Genomic DNA, 22,883 nt, shown 5'->3' with positions numbered 1-22,883 from the left:
TCATATCATAAATCATTGCCTTTTATTTCATATTTCACATGACATTATGTTTGAAAATTTTTCTGTACTTTTCACTGTGCATGAGCAGACTTGGAACAATGTTTTTGTCTCAGGAATTCACAGGTTTTCACACCACTACTTGAGGGCTCTGGAAAGATTTATGACAGAAAGCAGTTTAAATTATTTTATAATGATTGCTTTTATTTACAAAAGTACACAAATTTAGAGGGTGAGAAGAGGTATATTAGATTTAATCGGTTCTAGTATTTGACTAATACTTTTTTTATTGACCCAGGAGGAGTGAAAGGTAAAGTTGACCTTCATGGGATTGGAGCTCAGATTTTAAAGTTACATTACTAAATACTGTAAGACATTTTGCCCATCACTATTAATGCCGTCTTCAAGTATCTCAATTATTTTAAAATAGAACATCATAATAGAATATTTTATTTTATCAATTCAAATATATTGTAACACATGAAAAAAAAAAGAATCGGGATAAACATTTGCCTATGTTACACAATGGTGTAATAAACAGAGTAAATTAAGTAGACGCGATTACATGCATTGCTCAGCATACAATATAATGACTGCAGTAATAGTTAGATTGAAACCAATGATTATGTATTCAGTCATCTGTCCTCTTAACATCACAGTATTAGTACCGTCTTTGTAAACTGAAGGATGGGGTCCCAAACTAGTGAGGTCCATCAACTTCAGTGCAGTCAGGACCATGCTTTTCATGAGTCAGACACTTCCTATATGACTCAATACCCAATATACATCATATGGCGGTACTGATTGGAAAACTCGAGCAAGAAAAAAAAAATTACTTAATACATGATACACTATTTGAATTCATTAATTCTACATAAGAAAAAAATAACCTTTTTCTAGATCAAATTTATTTTTACAGTTTCTGAAGATAACTTGTGGGTTTAGTCACCAAAGTATCACAATGTTCATCTTGACTGGTTTTCATTTAGTTTGCTGCAGTCAACACCACACATGCTCTCTACTTTATATACTCTCTTTACTCTTTTACTTGTTTCAGTCATTTTGACTGCGGCCATGCTGGAGCACCGCCTTTAGTCGAGCACATCGACCCCGGGACATATTCTTTGTAAGCCCAGTACTTATTCTATCGGTCTCTTTTGCCGAACTACTAAGTGACAGGGACGTAAACACACCAGCATCGGTTATCAAGCAATGCTAGGGGGACAAACACAGACACACAAACACACACATACATATACATATATATATATACGACAGGCTTCTTTCAGTTTCTGTCTCCCAAATCCACTCACAAGGCATTGGTCGGCCTAGGGCTATAGCAGAAGACACTTGCCCAAGATGCCACGCAGTGGGACTGAACCCGGAACCATGTCATTAGTTAGCAAGCTACTTACCACACAGCCACTCCTATGCCTATATATATATATCAATCAATAACCAGAAAAATCATTCATTAGTGTTAATATCACAGTTAATGTACAAAAGCAGGTTGAGATTAACCATTAAGCAAAATAAAAATAGAGGACACCTCAGAGATGTTTTTAGTACTGAATTTACTATGGTGTAGATCAGTGGTTCCCAAAGTGGGTAGTACTGCCCCACCAGAGCAGCAGAAAGATACAGGGATACATTGAAAAAAAGTGGGGTGATAATGGGGTGGCCAAAAGGGGGAAAGTAATAAGTTTCTTACATAGAATTTTATTTGTGAAATACAGTTGTTCTGAATTTTCGGCAGAAAGTGGTCTATGTTTGTGGTGTTGAGTGGGGGTGGGACCTAGGAATGTGGCCTGAGAGCCAAGGGAGCAGCAGCCCAAAAAAGTTTGGGAATCACTGATGTAGATCATCATCATCACCATCCTTTTAATGCCCACTTTTCCATGTTTGAATGGTCGAATGGAGTTTACTGGAGAAGATTTTCTATGGCTGGATGCTCTTCCTGTCACCAACCATCACTTCTTTTCAAACAAGATAATATTTTTTCTTGGTCAGATATATTCTTGCAGAATATTGGAAATGAATGATACTGCTTGTATGACAGCAACAATTATTTTAATCTGGCTCTGACATGGAGGTTGGTGAGGTTAATGTGTGATATATATATATATATATATATATATATATATATATATATATATATTTATCATCATCATCATCATCGTTTAACATCCGTTTTCTGGGCTAGCATGGGTTGGACGGTTCGACCGGGGTCTGGGAAGCCAGGAGGCTGCATCAGGCTCCAGTCTGGTCTGGCAGTGTTTCTACAGCTGGATACCCTTCCTAACACCAACCACTCCGTGAGTGTAGTGGGTGCTTTTTACGTGCCACCAGCACAGAAGCCAGTCATAGCGGCGTTGGCATCAACCACATTCGAATGGTGCTTTTTACGTGCCACCGGCACAGGTATCACAACTACAATTTCCATTTGATATTTATTTTGATGTTGATTATATATCTTATATATATATATATATATATATATACACACACATACACACACACACACACACACACACCTATATTCTTTTATTCTTATACTTGTTTTAGTTATTTTGACAGTGGCCATGCTGGAGCACTACCTTTTAGTTGAAGAAATTGACCCCTGGACTTATTCTTTGTAAGCCTTGTACTTATTCTGTCTGTCTCTTTTGCTGAACTGCTAAGCCATAGGGATGTAAGCACACCAACATCAGTTTTCAAGTGATGGTGAGGGGACAAACACAAACACACAACTATGTATATATATATATATATATATATATATATATATATATATATATATATATATATGTATAAATATAGTTAATGTATAATATCCATTCACTAGTCAGCAAGCAGGAAATTTCATATCTTGAACATGAATTTTCTCTCATAAGTATACTGACTAAATGTTTCACTCTTAGAATTTAAGAAGGCCCCTTAGTTAAGTGAATTTTTTTAGGACAAAGGAGTAAAATATATATATATATAGATATATATATATGTATATGTATGTGTGTGTGTATATATATATATGTATGTATATGTATGTGTATATATAACAGGCTTCTTTCAGTTTCCATATATCAAATCCACTCGCAAGGCTTTGGTCAGCCTAAGGCTATAGCAGAAGACAGTTGCCCAAGATGCCATGCAGTGGGACTGAACCCGGAACCATGAGGTTGGGAAGCAAGCTTCTTATCACACAACCATGCCTGTGTATAATTATTTTTATTGATGTTTAGCAGAAGCAACACAGTGACTCAAAGTCTGCACTGGCACGAAACCTTGTTACTAATGGAGGTATGAATATAGTGTTAATCAGTCAGGGTTGTGAAAAAACCCTTGAATTGAAATTCTTGAAAGTGTAAACCCTTCTGAGCAAGATGGAGTTGTCTTCCTTTACAGTTCTGGTGTGTCCAAAAAGGATCAGTTAATGTATAATATCCATTCACTAGTCAGCAAGCAGGAAATTTCATATCTTTAACATGAATTTTCTCTCATAAGGATACTGACTAAATGTTTCGCTCTTAGAATTTAAGAAGGCTCCTTAGTTAAGTGAATTTTTTAGGACAAAGGAGTAAAATAGAAAAATAAAGAGTAAAAGTAGTTATTAGAATATAGGCAAGAGAATAATGTTTTTGATTTTTCATCTAATTTAATATAACAAAACCCTAACACGGATCCCTAGATCTAGCCTTAGCTGTGATCTTGGAACATAACGGTTGACGAACTATAGCACTTACCCAGTGTACCTATTCATTTAGATCACAAGTGAACTAAATCCTGCATATTCTTTATATATATCATCATCATCATTGTTTAATGTCTGCTTTCCATGCTGGCATAGGTTGGACGATTTGACTGAGAACTGGTGAACCAGATGGCTTCACCAGGCTCCAATCTGATCTGGCAGAGTTTCTACAGCTGGATGCCCTTCCTAATGCCAATCACTCTTTTATGTGCCATCGGCATGAGGGCTAGTCAGGTGGTACTAGCAACGGCCACACTCAAATGGTGTTTTTTACATGCCACCTGAGCCAGTCCAATGGCACTGGCAACGACATCGCTCGAATATTTTTTCACGTGCCAGTAAGGCGACGCTGGTAATGATCACACTCAAATGGTGCTTTTTATGTACTACTAGCACAAGGCCAGTCAGCTGCTCTGACAACGATCACGCTTGGATGGTGCTGTTAACTAGCACGGATGTCAGTCATTGAATTTGATTTCAATTTCACTTGCTTCAACAGGTCTTCGCAAGCAGAATTTAGTGTCCAGTGAAGGAAAGGTATGCATAAGTGGGCTGGTTACCCCACTGGCATTGGCCATAAGTTATGGTCTCACTTGGCTTGCACTTCTCAAGCACAGCATATTTCCAAAGGTCTCGGTCACTAGTCATTGCCTCAGTGAGGCCTAATGTTCGAAGGTCATGCTTCACCACCTTATCCCAGGTCTTCCTGGGTCTACCTCTTCCACAGGCTCCCTCAACCACTAGGGTGTGGCACTTTTTCACACAGCTATTCTCATCCATTCTCACCACATGACCATACCAGCACACCATATCTGATGCTTCTTAGGTCCAACTTTTCTCTCAAGGTACTTACACTCTGTCGAGTATGCATACTGACATTGCACATCCAGCAGAGCATACTGGCTTCATTCCTTGCAAGCTTACGCATGTCCTCAACAGTCACAGCCCATGTTTCACTGCCATGTAGCATGGCTGTTTGTACACATATGTCATACACTCAATCTTTTACTCTGAGCGAGAGGCCTCTTGTCACCAGCTAAGGTAAGAGCTCTCTGAACTTTGCCCACGCTATTCTCATTCTAACAGCTACACTTTCAGTGCATCCACCCCCGCTACTGACTTGGTCACCTAGGTAATGGAAGCTATCAACTACTTCTAGTTTTTCTCCCTGGAATGTGGCAGAAGTTGTTCTCCGCATATTTTCAATGTTTATACAAACATGCATGCATGCATGCATACAGGCATACATACATACATACATACATACATACATACATACATACATACATACATACATACATACATACATACATACATACATACATACATACATACATACATATTACAGGCTTCTCACAGTTTTCATCAACCATACCCATTCACAAGGCTTTGGTCAGCCCAGGGCAACAGTAGAAGACACTTGTGCAAGGTGCCTGTAGTGGGACTGGAACCAGAACCATGTGGTTGGGAAGAACATTTCTTACTACACACCCACAAATTATAAATTACATTTGAAGAGTTTATGAAAATGTGTCAAAAATTTGCCTTTTTTCCTGTTGCTCCTGCTATAAGTAAATAAATTGTTTGTATTAAATAAAATTCAAAAACAGAGTATATTTAATACAATTATAGGCCCTGGCCTATGGAAATGGTCAGAGAATAATTAAAGGAGTGTTAATGTCCAGTAGTGCTAAGGGTGTCAGTTGGCTTTAATCTGGCTCTGACATAGAGGTTAGTGAGGTTAATGTGTGATATAAAAACAAATATAGATTAGAAATTATTTCACTTACCAACTGGACCAAGTTGCACTGTAAACTTGCCTTTAGGTTTACATCCACCACATTTTCCTCCACATGTAGCTGTTACTACTTTCTTATTTTTAGAATATACCAAATCACTAATCCGTGAGTCATCACCATATGTCACCCATTTAAGCTAAAATTAGGAAAATAGTAGATGGGATTGACACAAAGTTATAATAATCGCATTATTCACATTCTGAGAAACAAGATAGATAAGAATCACAATATCTGTGAAGTAAATTTATTCAATGACAAATCAGGAGATCACAAAATCAAATCTTGCTACCTTTATAGCCATTGTGTTTGAGTCTCTGAGCAAGGCTTATACCTCTAGTTACTCCAGTTTATAAAAGAAAGAACACCCATCTCTAAAAGCATTTGGTCCAAGACAGCAACCACTTTAAACAGGGAACAGGAAAAATAGGGTTGAAACATCAAAAATAATTCCAGAGTTGTACTTGTCCGGCAAATGTTTTTATCTGAGACTTTGTGTTAAAACCAAATTAACTAAAGCATAAAAGACTTATTTTAGTATTTCAAAAACACCCTAAAACTGTTAACTTTATTGTGTGGAATTGATGAAATTGATATTTTCATTTCATGCTCTGCAACTTGGCCACTAACACAATTCCACTGCAACTGGTCTGAAACTAAGTGGTTAGCTAGCTTATATCTATTTTTAAAAATGTTGCTTCCTTTTTTGTTCTCCTCTATAGCTCAACCATTCAGGTTGTCACTATATAGTGCTCATTGTAGGTCAGACATTTTGACTTTTGACTGTGGTGTCCTTGGACATCTGCAAAGCCAAACCCTTTTACTATCTGTTCTAGAGACCTTATTACCATTAGTCTGTAAATTATTGTAATCTTTCATTGAGTGTTTTTCTGATTTTGACTAAAGCCAGCCATACTATACAATGAATAATGGAGATGTTAAAAATCAAGCAAGCCTTGAAGTGAGGAAAGGCATTGCACTCAGCCAGTTCCACTCTGAACAACGAATGCATTTTCCCAAATGGAAGAACTAGTCTACAAAATTGAATGCAAATAAAGTTTTAGGTGTTACATCAGTTTTCTTTCTCCTAGAGACAGTCTAAACATAAACTGAGGTCTCTCATACTTAACTATTGGATGGCCATTTATTTTACTGAGTCTATCTGCCCTTTAACAGGTTTTAATTTTCATTCTGCAGGCTGACAAACAAAAAGACCACCCACCTTACTAAGCAGGCTTGGTAGGGGTGCCACTTTAGTCTCTTAGCAACCCAACCAGCTAACAAGTTGTACTGAGTTACATGTTATCGGTAGCACTAAAAGTGACCTGACATACATATGCAAACATATATACACATACATACATATTCAAATAACATACCTATATATGCATGTGGCAGAGGTGGTAGTGATAGTTGCTGGTTGAGCATATCATGGAAGCCTTTAGTTGAGGAAAAGGTGCGGTGGGAGGGGAGAAAAGGGAAATACATACATACATGCATACATACATATGTGTGTATGTATGTAGATATATATATATATATATAATTGTCACTAAATGTAACTAGGGTGTTAAGAGACACCTACATTGCTAGATATAAGAGCTAAAATGCTCTAATACTGTTGTTAATGGGAATGAATGAAAACTCAGGGACCTGAGTTGTCCAAAAGGTGGTGATCAAGAGTTCTTAATACTGACATCAGTTTCAGAAATTTCTGTTGCCTCATCAGTTAAACCCAGTCCATTTAAGCATTTGGGGAAGCTAGCTTCTTAGCATCCTATTTAGCACCTGCTTATATCAATGTGTGTGTATGTGTGTGTGTGTGTGTGTGTGTGTCTGTCTGTGTGTCTGTCTGTGTGTGTACATGGCATGGTTCAATATTACCTATTTCTTTACTACCCACAAGGGGCTGAACATAGAGGGGACAAACAAGGACAGACATAGGTATTAAGTCGATTACATCGACCCCAGTGCGTAACTGGTACTTAATTTATCGACCCCAAAAGGATGAAAAGTAAAGTCGACCTCGATTCAATGGTTCAATATTACCACCTAACTTTGGGTACCTTCAGAAGAATTCCCTCTGCTGTGAGCATTTGAATCAGGGCTCCGGTTATCAAACCAGCACATGTTTCACCCAAAGATATATAGGTTAAATGTTAGCGCATCAGCCTTAATCATCTGAGAGAGCATGTGAATGCCCACCTCAAACTTTTTTCAAATATCTAGAGTTAATCAAAATATAACTGTGGCAACAGTTACAGATCTTCAGGTACACACATTGACATATTGCACAGACAGCTTCCCAAGCAACATACCCAGTTTCTTTTAAACTGTTTATACATTTGGGAGAGTGTAATCACTATCCATATTTATGACTGAATCAAATTTAATAGAAATCCTTGTAAAATTTGAACTTATGGTTCCAACAATAATAAAATGAGTAAATAAATCATACCGAATCCCCAATGATGAGACCAGTGTGTGTTAGATCAACCTTCATTGCACCTTGACTTTTGCAGTAACTTGATTTACCATACAAGCAATCTTCAGCAGCACCGAAACCTCGTTTGTTTTTTCCTTTGCCTTTTTCAAGTTCTGTGAATGTAAAATCAAATCTGTCGAGAACCATTTCCTGTGGACAGAATAATAAAGAAAAAAAAAATTACATTATTAGCCAGTTTATTCACTTGTGTGTATTTGTATACATATCCAACCCATGTTTAGCATGGAAAACAGAAGTTAAATGATGATGATGATGTATCTTTCTCTCTCTCTCTCTCTCTCTCTCTCTCTCTCTCTCTCTCTCTCTCTCTCTCTCTCTCTCTCTCTATCTATCTATCTATCTATCTATCTATCTATCTATCTATCTATCTATCTATCTATCTATCTATCTATCCGTGCATATGTATATATGTGTATATATACAGTTAATGAGAAAAAGCCAAAGAAAATTCTTTAACACATGTTTAAGGATTCATTACAGTTGTTTCTGTACCAACTATACTTGCAACACCAGTTTATGCAAAAATACAAAGGGAAAATTTCTGAAATGTTTGCAATTTTAGACATTAGAGAGTCACTTCATCAGACTTGCATCAAAGGTGTGCTGTTATGTTGTGCATCTTCCAGGCCCTGTTTTTTGGCTTATATTGGGAGGAAAAAAATAAATAAGCAAAAGAGTGGTTATAGGATGAGTAAGTGGGGTAGAGATTATTTAGAGGGGGGTGAATCAAGAGGAAGGATACAGAAGAGAAGGAGGAGGTGGTGGCAGAGGAGGAGGAGGGGGGAAGAAGAAAAAGCCTTTTTAGTGCTGCAGGTTCATAAACTCTAGGTTGATTTGATGGTAGCAAAAGGGTGAAATGAAATTTAGTGAAAAATATTTGAACAAAAACAGAATTCACATGGGTTAGTGTTAGCCATGAGTGTAGACAGTTTGTGTATTATCCTCTAGTTCAAAAAGGGACATGGCCCCATTTTCAAAACAAATTTGCATGCATATGGACAGCATCCAAAAATTTCACTTTTTGAGTCCAGGATTGTATGAAATTTTTAGAATGATTTTCTTCTCCAGTAAGCAGAGCCTGCATCTCCTACAACTATCAAGAAAAGTTCTATATCATTTCAGCAGCCACCAGTTTATGTTATATGACATTCTCTCTTAATTGCTATACATAGCTTGCTAAATTTGTGGCATTATACTTTTAATGGATTCTAAAGGAGGATTTGCCAATACAGGCAATTTTTAGTGTACCAATTCTAGTGATTATTCTTTTCTCCTTCTGAAATTTTAAAAAAACACAGGAGTATGCCAGTTAGTTTTCTTGGTTAAAATTGTGCTGAATCAAAAATTTCCAGATCAACAAATCACTAATTTTTCATTTTTATAGGAAACGTCATGAAAATTAAGCAATGAAACATTTACCTCTGGATAAATTCGAACTTTCTTAAAAATAGTTTTCCCTGGTTTGCTAATTGTTTCATCAAAGCGGTTTATGCATAAATGGAATGGTTTCAAAGCTGGTACATATGCAAAATTTTCATGTGGTAAGGTGATAAATTCTTTTGGCTTATCTGTTTCCATGTCATGACAATAAACCTTTAATCTTCTATGGTTAAGGACAGAGGGGTAAATCCAGTATTCCCCATCAGTTGCATCCCTACCACACATTTTTATGTCTTTGCATGAAGTAGGTTCTGTAAAATAATGATAATGAAAATTTTAAAAAGACATTTAAAACACACATACACCATTTTATTCCCTTTTGTTTTATTTTGCAATAGTATGATATTCCTGATTATTGAGTTGACAATGCCTTGGAAGGCAATAGAGAGGTGGATACATGAAGGGTGGGACATGTAGCATTTTCAAAATTTTCTTGATAGCTACTGATATCAGTTGTTTTTATCAACTCCAAAGGGATTAAATCTAAAACTTACACTTGTGGTATTTAAACCCATATTGTAGGGAGGTGAAATGAAATAGTGCGAGGCATCTAGTTCCATCTTCAACTGTGTTCCATTCCACTGTATTCCCCATTTTAAAAAGATGTTTTTTGCTTCAGTACAAAGCCACAAGCATTTTTAGAGAAGGGTATTATTGACTGTATTGAACAGAGTATATATCTAGTACCCACTTTATCTGAATCAGAGTTGGGTATAAAACAAACTTGACTTCACTGAAATTTGGAGACAGAAACATTTTACTATTAATCCTACTTCTAAAGTTCGTTTTTCTTTGAACATATTAAAAAAAAACAAATAATAAATATAGAAAAGCACTGCCATAAAGAGAACATGCAAGAGAGACATAGTATTCCTACATGGCAAGTAGAGCAATAATTTTGATAAGGACTGATTTGAACCATAATAAGCTATCCAACCCAAGTCAATATCAGCCGTGGGCATAAAAATATGATGGTAGTGAGAAGGAGGAAGATTAGTCAGAACTGGAGTGCAATTGGAGTGATACAGTTATATTTAACTCGAACATCTGTAGGTTGATGTCTATGGAAAAATGTGGAGGGCTGGAGGAAGAATGTTAAAGATATGCAGTTTTGATGAGGAAGGATTGGGTAAGTTTGTAGCAAGGGTTGTGAGAGGCAAGACACAATAAGACTGATAGGAGGAGAGAAGACAACTCAGTCAAGGTCTCTTGGCTGAAGAGAATATGCTGCTGGTGGATAATTCATAGGTGTAGACAGTGTAGTAGAGATAGTATGGAAAAAGAGTAGAAACAGCACATCTGTGATATATATGAGGATTAAACTGTATTGTTGGGTGAACCATTGTCAGTCAATAGAACAACCTTCTTTTGGACATAGATAAGGAAGTAAAATATCATCACAAAATAAATGTATAGTTATTAAATTTGGATACATTGGTATGCTCTGAAAAAATGAAAATGCTGAAATTTTGAGTGAAGTTCCTATTCAGAGATATGCTATTTTGGCTAATTATTAATGCTATTAATATATTATTAATGTATTTCTGGCAGAGTGGCAGAAATATTAGGGCCTAAAATTAAATATTCTTTTCTATGTTGTTATGACCCTTTATATTTTGAGTTAAATTTCTCTTTAGAATAACTTTGCCTTTTAGATTATCAAGGTTGTTTTAAATAGATATCAGTAATATATTTTGGGATTGGTATCAGTCAATAATTGCCCACATCTCAACAAATCTGTACCCTTGTATCAAAGTAAAAAATTATTATCCTCCTCAATATCAGAAGTGTAACAATGTCACATTGCTACCTCAAGCAGTTTCACTTGTGGTGGTAAATGGTGAATTATTTAGATGGACTTGTAATATTATAAATGAGAAGACAATGCAATTTTTTTCTTAATACAGAGTGTGGAATAATGTTAACAAATGCACTGCGAATTTCTGATGCATCAAAATGAAATTTAGCTGTTCTATAAACTTAATGCATGGATAGGTAGGAAAACATCTGAGAACCATTTGGGGTCCAAAAAAACTTTTGCTTCTTGTAACAAGCCTTTCAGAGAAATTGATGTATATCAGTACTATAAAGACAGAGGAATTTTTGTCAATTTCTTTCTTAAAGGGAAAAAAACTAGCAAAGATGAAAGTGAAAGATGTCCCACCAAAAAGTGGTTTATAGATGCCATAATAGGTTATGATGACAATTAATAGAGCTTCCTACATATAGAAAAATGTTACCAGGAGAATAGGAGGTCTAGTGTTAAAATGGAAATAAACATACAAATGAACTTGAAAATATCAAAAAAGTACTTGAATTGGCTGCAGTTTTCACTGTGTGGTTAAAAATTTGCTTCTATACTAAATCTTAGGGATAAGATTTGTTAAATGAAAACTGTGTTGAATCCTGTTAAAGGAAATATGATTCCACCCTTCCAGCTTTTGAATTACAGACAATCCATTGCCCAATTTGGTGTTGTTGCCTGACCCTTGGATAGAATTAATGGAATCCATTGTGTTGCAAGCATTTAGGGGAGTTTCTAGTTTGGGGACAACTTCCTCTCCCCTTCCTATTAGCCACAAACAGTAAAAACGGTCATAGACACCACTGTTCTTCCTCTTAGACATTTAACATAATGATAAAACAAAAGTACATTGATAGGGGCAACAAGAGAGAATCCATGTTACCTTTACAAGTAGGCACAACTACAGTCCATTCATTGTTCATTTCACATGTTGATGTAAGTTTTTCTCCCATTGGGCAAATATATGTCACTTGAAATTCATAAGTAGTGTTCGTGTAGACCTTCAATGCACCAGCAACATCTTTTGGAGTTCCACAGTCAATCTTCTGGTAACCTGAAATTGATACCAATGTTGAAAGTGTGTCAGGAGGAAAGTGAGAATGCAAAGATAATGAGAGATTTAGAAAGAAATATACTGAGTGAAGCAAACTGAAAAAATGAACATATACACATAAAGACATTTAGATATATACAAAAGGAAATAGAAAAAGGAGAGGAAACAGGTGTTTGAAGTATACCATTTAGAGCAAATGAAGGGGTTTGGATTATATAAGAGTGCAATATCAGATGACAGCAAAGATAATCAAGGTATTAAACATAAGTAGTGATACAGGTAACCAACAGATAAAGTATGAATAAAGAGGGATAGATGGCAGATATAGTAGTATTGTTGAAAGGGTTTGGATCTAAAATCAGCTATGTGAAGAGTATATGTACTGTTACTTACAGCAGTTCTCATTGTGGCAATAGGGACAATAATGAAGTCATTGAAAAAAGGGAGCAGGGAGACAATTACAATTGCAATGACAGTGAGGGATGAAACCAGGAGGCCCTGTGAGTAGAAATCTGCATTCAGGATTACTGCTATGCTGTTTGCAGATGGAATTCGCTTGGGAGAGGAATATGTTTAAATAATGGAAACTAAATTTCTTCACATTAAGTTAGGGGACAAGTGTTTCCTCTTTTTAGTTTAGGATATGATTGTAGACAGGCTGTGCAGTTCTTCAGCTACACATAAATTATATCTTGTACCCCATCCATCATAGGCACTTCCTTAGCTAAATTACTCCACTTGATTGTAGGATTGTTTATACCCTTGTCCTTTAGGTGTCAGGTGTATTTAGACAACGATGTAGAATTCCTTCAACAACTGTTTTGGATTGCGTAAAACAGGCTTAAAAGTGTTTTCTGTGAAGTCTAAATACAATTTTACAGTGTCTTCATTATTTTGAACTTATTAAGTAGTGGGCATTATGATTGGTTTCTAAAATTACAATCTTGTTGGGTCAGCCTTAAATTGTTAGTATATATATTTCTCTTATAGTGGTTTAGTATTTGTAACCCTATATTGACAAGGCAGTTGTAGCTAACCTTGACCAAATTCTTATTGAATAGTTTGTGGTATCTGTGCTGACTGGGGAAGTGTTTTATTAAAAGAGAGAAGAAACATCCAGTGGTACTAGTTGATATGTTGATACCGTAGAGTGAGTTAAACATATAACTTTCTTGGTTTGATACTTTTTACCTTGTTACCTATAACTTGTTTCAGTCATTCAAGGCAGTGCCCCAGCACTGCCTTGAAGAATTTTAGTCAAATGAATCAACACCAGAGCTTTTATTTTAGGCCTGGTACTTATTCTATCAATCTCTTTTACTGAACCACTGAGTTACAGGGATATAAACACACCAACATTAGTTGTCAAGTGGCTGTGAGGGACAAATACAGTCACAAAGACATACACACATGCATATATATACCTATCTATATATATATAATCTCAAACCAAGATGACTGTAAACTTTCTTGCAGTCCCATTTCATCTCTTGTGTGTCCATAGTTTGCACTGAGTATACCATATGGAATGTCTATCTACACTTTTCCTTTGAACTAGACAGGGCCTTTTTTTTTAAGGAATGGAATCCTGTATTTTTTCGATGGGGGCAGGGCTGAACATAGATGCTAGACAATCATTGGAACCAATGAAAGAATAAATGTGCAATGTAGGACAAAAAGAGAGTGAGAACAGAGCTCAGATTATGTTGTCTTTTTCTGTCTTCTAAATGTTTTATATAACACACACACACACATACACACACACACACACACACACACACACACACACACACTTACATAAGAGAGTGAATTAGAAGAGCTGTCAGATTATTGGATAATATACCTTGTGTATTTGTTTCAACTATCTACTTTCAGAGTTCAAATCCCATCCACCCAGATCAATTTGTCTTTCATTTTTCCTGAGTAGTGGATTGGCAGAATGGATACAGGGTCAGGCAATGTGCCTTGTAGCATCTGTTCCAGCAGTATTTAGCATTCTGATAGCAATGCCTGTAATGACATTGACGTCACTGGGCTGCATTGGCCTGCTTTGGCCTGCTTTGGCCTGCTTTGGCCGGCATTGGCATCCTTTCTCTTGGATAAACATCAGTAACATGGGAATGAGAAACTTACATGCATAATAAACTATCAGTCTTCATAAAATTTTGCCTAGACTTGTGCATAGGTGTGGTTGTGTGGTAAGAAGCTTGCATCCCAACTACATGGTTCTGAGTTCGGTCCCACTGCATGGCACCTTGGGCAAGTATCTTTTACTATAGCCTCAGGTCAAACAAAGCCTTGTGAGTGGATTTGGTAGACACAGAAACTGAAAGAAGTCTATCGTATATGTATGTATGCATGTATGTACGTATGTACGTTTGTTTGTATGTATGTATGGTATGTATGTATGTATGTATGTATGTATGTATGCATGTATGTATGTATGTATGTATGTATGTATGTATGTATGTATGTATGTATATATATATATGACTGGGGGCAGTGGATTGTGTAACTGTGTTGTATGCGCCAACTTAACTAAGGTGGTGCTCCAGCATGGCTGCAGTCAAAATGACTGAAACAGGTAAAAGAATGTTGTGTGTGTGTGTGTGTGTGTGTGTGTGTGTGTGTGTGTGTGTGTGTATTTGTGATTATGTTTGTCTCCCCATCCCCACTTGACAACCATTGTTTGTGTGTTCATGTCCACATAATTCAGCAGATAGGCAAAAGAGACCAATAGATTAAGTACTAGGTTTAAAAAAAGTCCTGGGGTTGATTTGTTCCACTAAAACCCTTCGAGGCAGTGCTCCAGCATGGCCATAGTCAGATGACTGAAACAAGTAAAAGAAAGGATAAAAGAAAGAATGTGCAGATGAATAGTCAACCTTGACCATGAAGGCCCTATAAAATAAAAACACATATAATTGCACACACACACACATACATATCTATATATATAAATACACAAACATACACACACATCCACACTCACTCACACATGCGTGTGCACGCGCACACACACACACACACACACACACACACACCGATATAAACATTAAAATAGAAACATTCTACAAACCTGGATTAAGGATGTAAATATCCCAGCCCCATCTGTTGGGTTTAATGTCGTTAGTCAGGTGAGTGACGTTGCTCAAATCACATAACTTTGTTTCTTCCTTATATTCAAATGAATTACATTGTGGATGTTTCCGACAAGTTCGTTTACACTTCTGTAAACTTATATCTTTATGGTGTCCAAGATTGTCATATCCTTGTATACTACCTCTTTTAAATATAATAAATTTTTCATTGGCTGAAAGAAAAAAAAAAAAGAAAAAAAATATATATGTTATACACACACTGATAAACAGACACATTTTAAATAAGCAAAAACATTGCTGTAATTCTTTAAATGGACAATTTAGAATAAACAAATAATTGATCAACAACATGACACCCTACTTAGAGTTCCTGTTAGTTGTTGAACATCTTGGGACCCACTTAAAACCTTGTCTCAACATAAAAGTTGTAGTAATTCATTTGTACATCCTTCCTCTGATGGTTTACATTTGTAGGATCAAGACACCCTTAGACAGATGGTCAAGCAACATGTCCAGCGTTGTTATAGTCAATCAATCTTACACAAAAGCAGAGCATCAGGAGAAGGGTATATAAACGGATGATCTACAGCCAAAACATGCAGGCAAGCTTTTGTGTGTGTGTATCATGGTATACTACAATTCACAGTCATTTTGAAAAGGTGTCTTAGGCTGACAAATTATTTTGTGAATGGATCATATTTTTATAATAAATTGATCGTTTAAAAATAATGCACCAGATAACTTTCTAGTATCTTAATCAAAATTTCAATTACATGATGCTTCTGCATGATTATCTAATATTCTAAAAATATCTACATCTATATAATAATAATAATAATAATAATAATGCCCTGATGCAGTACCAGGCAGTAGCTCTCGTAGTCATGCCCTGATGCTGTACCAGGCAATGGCTCTTGTGGCTTCTGATCTTAACTGATTAGCAGTGCTATCATGTACATTGTTTTGTCTTGGTATAAAAGATGGGCTACAGCAAATATTCTGCTCAATATCACAGATTTGCTTGTCAGTTGTTTGACCTTAACCAGTTGAGCATGTCCCTTAGTGGCTGACGACATGTGCATCTCTGATCACGAGCAGAAGTAGTGGGGGAGCATCATAGCCATGTGTTGAGAGGAATTCTTTGGAGTTTGAATAATTCACCTCTGGAAACATGGGTGTTTCGTTCAACATCCTTAAACAACCCTTATTCAGGGACCTTTTGAGCGGGATGGGTTACTCAGCCAGAAGAAAATTCTAACTGGGCTCCACCTGCAAGATCATGTGCTATTTATCTTGATATGAGATCACCATGTCATGCACATATGGTTGTGATGCATGTGCCTAGTGTACCCTTATCTGAAGGATTGTCATGATAGGTATACTGGGCTTTGTATATTTTATCCCAGTGTTACTTTGATGGCATGCACTGCTCTCTCACTCAATAATAATAATAATAATAAACTTCTTCAGAATGCTGTCAGGTCCATCCTCCAATTCGCCATACTTTTTCCAAGTAATTGCTCAACATTCAATGCAATACCAAATAGGTTCATACACTCCATAATCCAAGAATGTGGGATCATATTATATGCCTTACAATAGTCGATCTATGACATGGCTAAGTTACTTTTCCTCCTCTTGCATTCTCTAAGTACAGTTTTGTCTATCAGGAGTTGATCCTTGGTACCTCTGTACTTATGCTTGCAACCCTTCTGCTCATGTGGCAGGACTACATTTTTATCCAGATGTTTGTACATTGACTCTGTGAGTAGTCCACATATAACTTCCACATATCGGCCTGTAATTGTCTACTGTATTGCCTTTTACGATGTTTTTCAGGCACAGCACTGTCCTACTTAATGTCAACCACTCTGGTGTTCCTTGGTTGGCATTTAACAAGGTGTTGAGTTGCACAGCTATTCGTGCATGACATTCACCAAATCTTTTGATCCAGTAGCCTTGAACTCCATCTGGTCCTGGGGCCTTCCAGTTGCTCATTTTTTTGCTGATTTCCTTCACTTCCTTAACTAAAATGACTAGTTCTGTCTGTTTTGGACAGAATACTGTTTGTTTCAGTTCTTGCAATCATTCAGCATCTTTCTTGTGTTCCTTGCCTTTGCTCCATGTGTCACTCCAAAACCTTTGATTTTCAATGTTATCTGGTATCAACTTTTCATCTGTACACTCTCCATTTATTTCTTTATAGAATCTTTTCTGATTTTCTCTGAATAACCTATTCGGGTGGTAACCCTGCATTCTTTGGTCGTATCTTACCATCTTTGCTTTTTTCAACAAGGTGCTGTTTCAGTTCCTCCACTACTACTTTCAGGCCCTTTCTTTCAATATTATACTCCCTTTTCAGCACCCTGTATTTTTGTTCGCTTTTAAGCTCCCCTTTCTCTTTTCGATCTAACACAGAGATTTCCTTTGAGAACATTTCTAACCCTGCCTGTATTCTTCTTTTCCACCATGGATCTTTTCTTTTGTCACTACCATTATGTTTCATTTTCTTGCTGACGTTGGCAAGTTTGTTACTGTCTATGTAGGGTCTTACTTCAGGGTGTTTCTGTCTCCAGTTTAAGTAAGTTTGTACAGTATTAGATTTATCTGTGGGTAAATATATGGCATGGTAGAAGGTTGTAAGAACTTCTTTATTATCTTCCCTAGACCACTTTTCATTCTTTTTCTTTTGGTTATTTGATGACGGGTATGGAAGGCCATCTGTTGGAATATTCCGGTTGTGGGGTACGTCCAGCTCCTGTGCATCGGAAAGATTTGAACCAGTAGCTGATTTTTCAACCTGAATTTGGTTCAATATTCGGGTATGTGGTCTTTTGTAATCCGATCGATGACCATTGCGGTTTGTAATTTGTTTTGTTAACAGTGAGGCATGACGAGCTTCGACGCTTACATTAGGAGACAAATCTGTCAGTTTAGGGTTAATTTTTTGCGACAACACTGTCTCCGTCTTCTCTGTGTGTAAATATTGTTAGTAGAGTAGCTTCTTAAGGCTAACAGATCTGTATTCATCTGTATTTTTTTTTGTTGATAGATTTATCTCCGAACATAGTCTGCTTTTTTTTTTGTGGTGCTTTTTAAACTTATGAAAGATTCATTCTGTCTGTGTTAGTTCAAAAAAATGAAAATAAAATAAGAAGAAAAAAATAATCTGTCAGTTATTATTATTATTATTATTATTATTATTATTATTATTATCATCACCACCATTATCATCATCATCAATGATATTATTGTTTTATGTGAAGTCGCAGCAGTTGCTGCAGCAACAGCAACAGTAACGTAGGAGGGGGTAGTGGTAAGGGTGGTAGTTGGGCCTCAGATTCCTGTGCTTTCATAATAGTAGTAGTAGTAGTTGTAGTATTATTGTAGTATTAGTAGTATTAAGTATTAACAGCAGCAGCATATTATTATTTTTTTTTTATCATTATCACCATCACCACCACTACTACCATTGTTTGAGGGAATAGTTGGTTAGCATTTGGTTAAGAGGTCATATTCTATAGGTCTATAAATAGATTGGGTATATGGTGGAGAGGTCAGCCATTATTATTATTATTATTATTATCATTATTATTATTATTATCATTATTATTATTATTATTATTATTATTATTATTATTATTATTATTATTATTATTCATGGTTTGAAAAAGACTTCAAGAGTCTTCTTTCTTATATCAAAAAAGGGTTAGATACATCTTAGAAAACATGCATAAAGGTGAATAAATGCTGTATGAGAATGCCCACACAGTATTTAGTGTTTTTGATATTGCTTATTTCTGGAACATGTCTATGTCTGTCCTTATAGTTTTAAACAGTTAATATTTTTACAGAAATGGTTGCCTCTATAACTGTGGAGTACAAATGGAATCACAAACTTCAGAAAAAAAGAGTAACAAAGTTCCTGTAATAAAATACAAAAGAATAATTACGTTTTACCCGTTGGTAGTAATCTCTTCCCATAGTTCTCCTTATTTCCCTGAAGGAAGCTGCATTTTCCTTTGATAAGAAACATCGTCCTCTTTTTTTAGTGATTTCAAATGACAAACACGTTTTATCAGACCAACATTTTGCTGCACAGTCTTCTGCTGTTACATTTTCGGAACCCCACATTGTTTTCCAGGACAAAGCCAGAATTGTATTACGGATTTTCACAAAATGGTTCTGAACATCTGGAGTTAAAAGTTTAATTTAAATCAATGAAAAATAGTAACAACAACAACAACAACAACAATAATAATAATTGCTAACAAAGCACAAGTCTACAATTTGGGATGTAGAGTTTGTCAACTAAATCTGGATTTCTATTTTATTAGCTTTGAAAGGATTAAAAGCAAAGTTGACCTCAGCAAGATGCAAAATCAGAAGGTAAAGAGCCAGAACAAATACTGCAACACATTTTGTCTGATGCTCTTAAGTGGTGTGGAAGCACTCCGTCGGTTACGACAACGAAGGTTCCAGTTGATCCAAATCAACGGAACAACCTGCTCGTGAAATTAATGTGTAAGTGGCTGAGCACTCCACAGACACGCATACCCTTAACGTAGTTCTCGGGGATATTCAGCGTGACACAGAGAGTGACAAGGCTGGCCCTTTGAAATACAGGTACAACAGAAACAGGAAGTAAGAGTGAGAGAAAGTTGTGGTGAAAGAGTACAGCAGGGATCACCACCATCCCCTGCCGGAGCCTCGTGGAGCTTTAGGTGTTTTCGCTCAATAAACACTCACAACACCCGGTCTGGGAATCGAAACCGCAATCCTATGACCGCGAGTCCGCTGCCCTAACCACTGGGCCATTGCGCCTCCACCTCTGATGCTCTAATGAGTCTATGAATCCATCACCCTTATATCACCACACCACAATAATAATGATAACTATTGTTGATGTTAGAAATATTAAAGATAACCTTTTCCAGCATTAACACATGGCCACACATTCTGCGGTCATCATCATCATCATTGTTTAACGTCCGCTTTCCATGCTAGCATGGGTTGGATGATTTGACTGAAGGCTGGCAAACTAGATGGCTGCACCAGGCTCCGATCTAATCTGGCAGAGTTTCTGCAGCTGGATGCCCTTCCTAACGCCAACCTTTCCGAGAGTGTAGTGGGTGCTTTTATGTGCCACCGGAACAAGGGCCAGTCAGGCAGTACTGGCAACAGTCACACTCAAATGGTGTTTTTTACGTGCCACCTGCACAGGAGCCAGTGAGAATACAAAAGAGTAAATCAATCTCAGTACATTTACTTGTTTTATATGAAGTAAAATAGACAAAGTACATCTTGTTGGGATTTGAATGCAGAATGTAAAAGGATGTAACAAAATATAGCTAGCCATGGTAAGACACATCATTTTACTGAAATCAGAATGGAAAACTAAAATAATTCAAATTTCATTATCATTCAATGACTGAAACAAGTAAAAAGTGTAAGATAAAAATGTAAATAAATATGAACACTCAAAAACTTAATGTAGCAATCTAAGAAATTTAATCACTCAAAATCTGAACCCCTGCCCATTAAGGGTGTAATTTTAATTAATCCTAATATTTTGGTTTGCCCCTTCCCCCTTGAAGACCTTGGTAAAGAGAAATGACAGCTTTGATAGCAGAGCCCTGAAAATGAGAACATCATATGGTACTATCACATTTCCAACAAAGAACTGCTTGCATGCACGCATCAACCCACAGCTTCCCACCTCATAGCTATCTGATGCATGCACTGTTAAGAACATGTCCTCCATCTCCAGCTAGATCACCTCACCAGGGCTTTACTTTCATTCAACACAGCAGCTGCAGGCTGGAAGAGGCCTCATGGCAGGCCCCACACCAGATGGCTGATTGTGACTAAGGAAGACTTCCAGAGGCTCAGCATCACCTTGGAGAATGCAGAAAGGCTGACACAGGACCACCAGTGATGGACAGCACTGGCAGATCTGGTTGACTCTACACGTGATGACATCTCTTGGACCACTAACCTGGGATGACCTCAGCACCATCAAGCAAGAACATGAAGCAGCAAGCAGCATTTTTATTCACTAAATATGTAAGCAGCCACTTTACTATATATTTTCCTTGCAGAAGTTGTCTCTGGATATTTTTCTCAAGTTTTTATTTCAGTATAAGTGTGAACAGAGAAGTATGGGTTAATGATCTGGGTTTGAATCTCAGTCTAAGTCAGTTCACTCTACATACAAATTTAATATCCTTCACACAATCTAATTGCTGTCTCTCATAGTGTTTGGCCATGTGCCTAAACAGTGAAAAGAAAATACAAAAATATCAACGTAAAAAATACAAAAAGTATCAGCAAACAACATATTCTTACCTGGTGGTGTTAAACATTGTGTAGGGTTACCTGAAATTTCAGAAAATGTTGAAACATTTTTAAATAACTAACTTTACATTATTTTTCAGACTATAAACATTATAAAGAAAATAAAGGAATTTTTCTTAGTATTTCCAAAAATCTCATAATCCTAAATTTTTTTATCTTTAAACGTAAGCTTGATAATAATAATAATAAAAAAAAAGAAACCTTATTAACAATAATCAATTTCAGATAGTTTAGACATTGAATAGATTCTTTTTGTAAAAATTACATATTATAAATATATTTTAACCTTTTTAGACAAATGTATGAATGGTGAGTAACAGAGATTTAGATGAATAGAAGTGAAATGGATGAGTGTATAAAATATTGGACTACCATCTTGGGAATCATTAATTAAAATTCACTGCTTGTCTTTTATTGTATTTTTGGTCAGAATGGTCAGAACATTTTATTCTATATTCTTTATCTCAATTCATCAAGTTATTGAAATTTAGTAGCAGATGATTTAGGAATGTCTACCTCTTCTGACTAGAATCCAATAGTTTCCTCAGTCTGTCACTTTGTCATTGGATTTGGACTGTGAGGTTGATAAAATCTCTGACAAATACTGGGGTTAGTTTAGTCAACTAATCACCTCCCCTCAAATTTGAATCCTTGTGCCAACATTAGGAAATTATTATTAAGAGTTGGGGATTGGCAGAATCATTAGAGTTTTTGGAAAACTCCTTGCAGTAGTTCTAGTTCTTTATTTTGAGTTTAAATTCCACTGAGGTCAGTTTTGTCTTCCATCCTTCTACAGGTGATAAAATAAACTACCAGTCAAGTACTGGAGTTGATTTAATCAACAGACTCTCTTCCCTGAAAATTGTTGGCCTTGTGCCTAAATTTGACATTTATTGCAGTTGTTGATTCAGTGCAGGACTTCTCAACCAGGGTCCATATGGCCCCTGAGGGTCCATATAAGATCTTTTGGGGTCCACGCAACCAAATAATAAATTATTCATAATAATATTTTACAGGCCCCAGAAAATATTTTGCTTTAGATGTAGGTATTGGTATCTATAACAAGCAACAGCTAAG

The 22,883-nt window shown here is 36.4% G+C and overlaps 1 protein-coding gene across 1 annotated transcript in view; it reads right to left on the bottom strand.

Moving 5' to 3' along the window:
- The window catches only part of LOC115215708, a 25,103-nt gene continuing 2,220 nt past the window's right edge, over positions 1-22,883 (bottom strand). Inside the window, exons 2-9 of the mRNA XM_029785001.2 lie at positions 21,798-21,827; positions 19,403-19,642; positions 15,428-15,661; positions 12,178-12,348; positions 9,470-9,741; positions 8,003-8,179; positions 5,539-5,683; positions 1-148 (exon numbers count right to left, since the gene is read on the bottom strand). Of these exons, the coding sequence (XP_029640861.2) occupies positions 72-148; positions 5,539-5,683; positions 8,003-8,179; positions 9,470-9,741; positions 12,178-12,348; positions 15,428-15,661; positions 19,403-19,642; positions 21,798-21,827 (1,346 nt within the window). The 3' untranslated portion in view covers positions 1-71. The remainder of the gene's footprint in view (positions 149-5,538; positions 5,684-8,002; positions 8,180-9,469; positions 9,742-12,177; positions 12,349-15,427; positions 15,662-19,402; positions 19,643-21,797; positions 21,828-22,883) is intronic.

This window comes from Octopus sinensis, linkage group LG9, assembly GCF_006345805.1.
Source record: "Octopus sinensis linkage group LG9, ASM634580v1, whole genome shotgun sequence".
NCBI lineage: Eukaryota > Metazoa > Mollusca > Cephalopoda > Octopoda > Octopodidae > Octopus > Octopus sinensis.
This window is presented reverse-complemented; position numbering and strand designations above follow the sequence as displayed.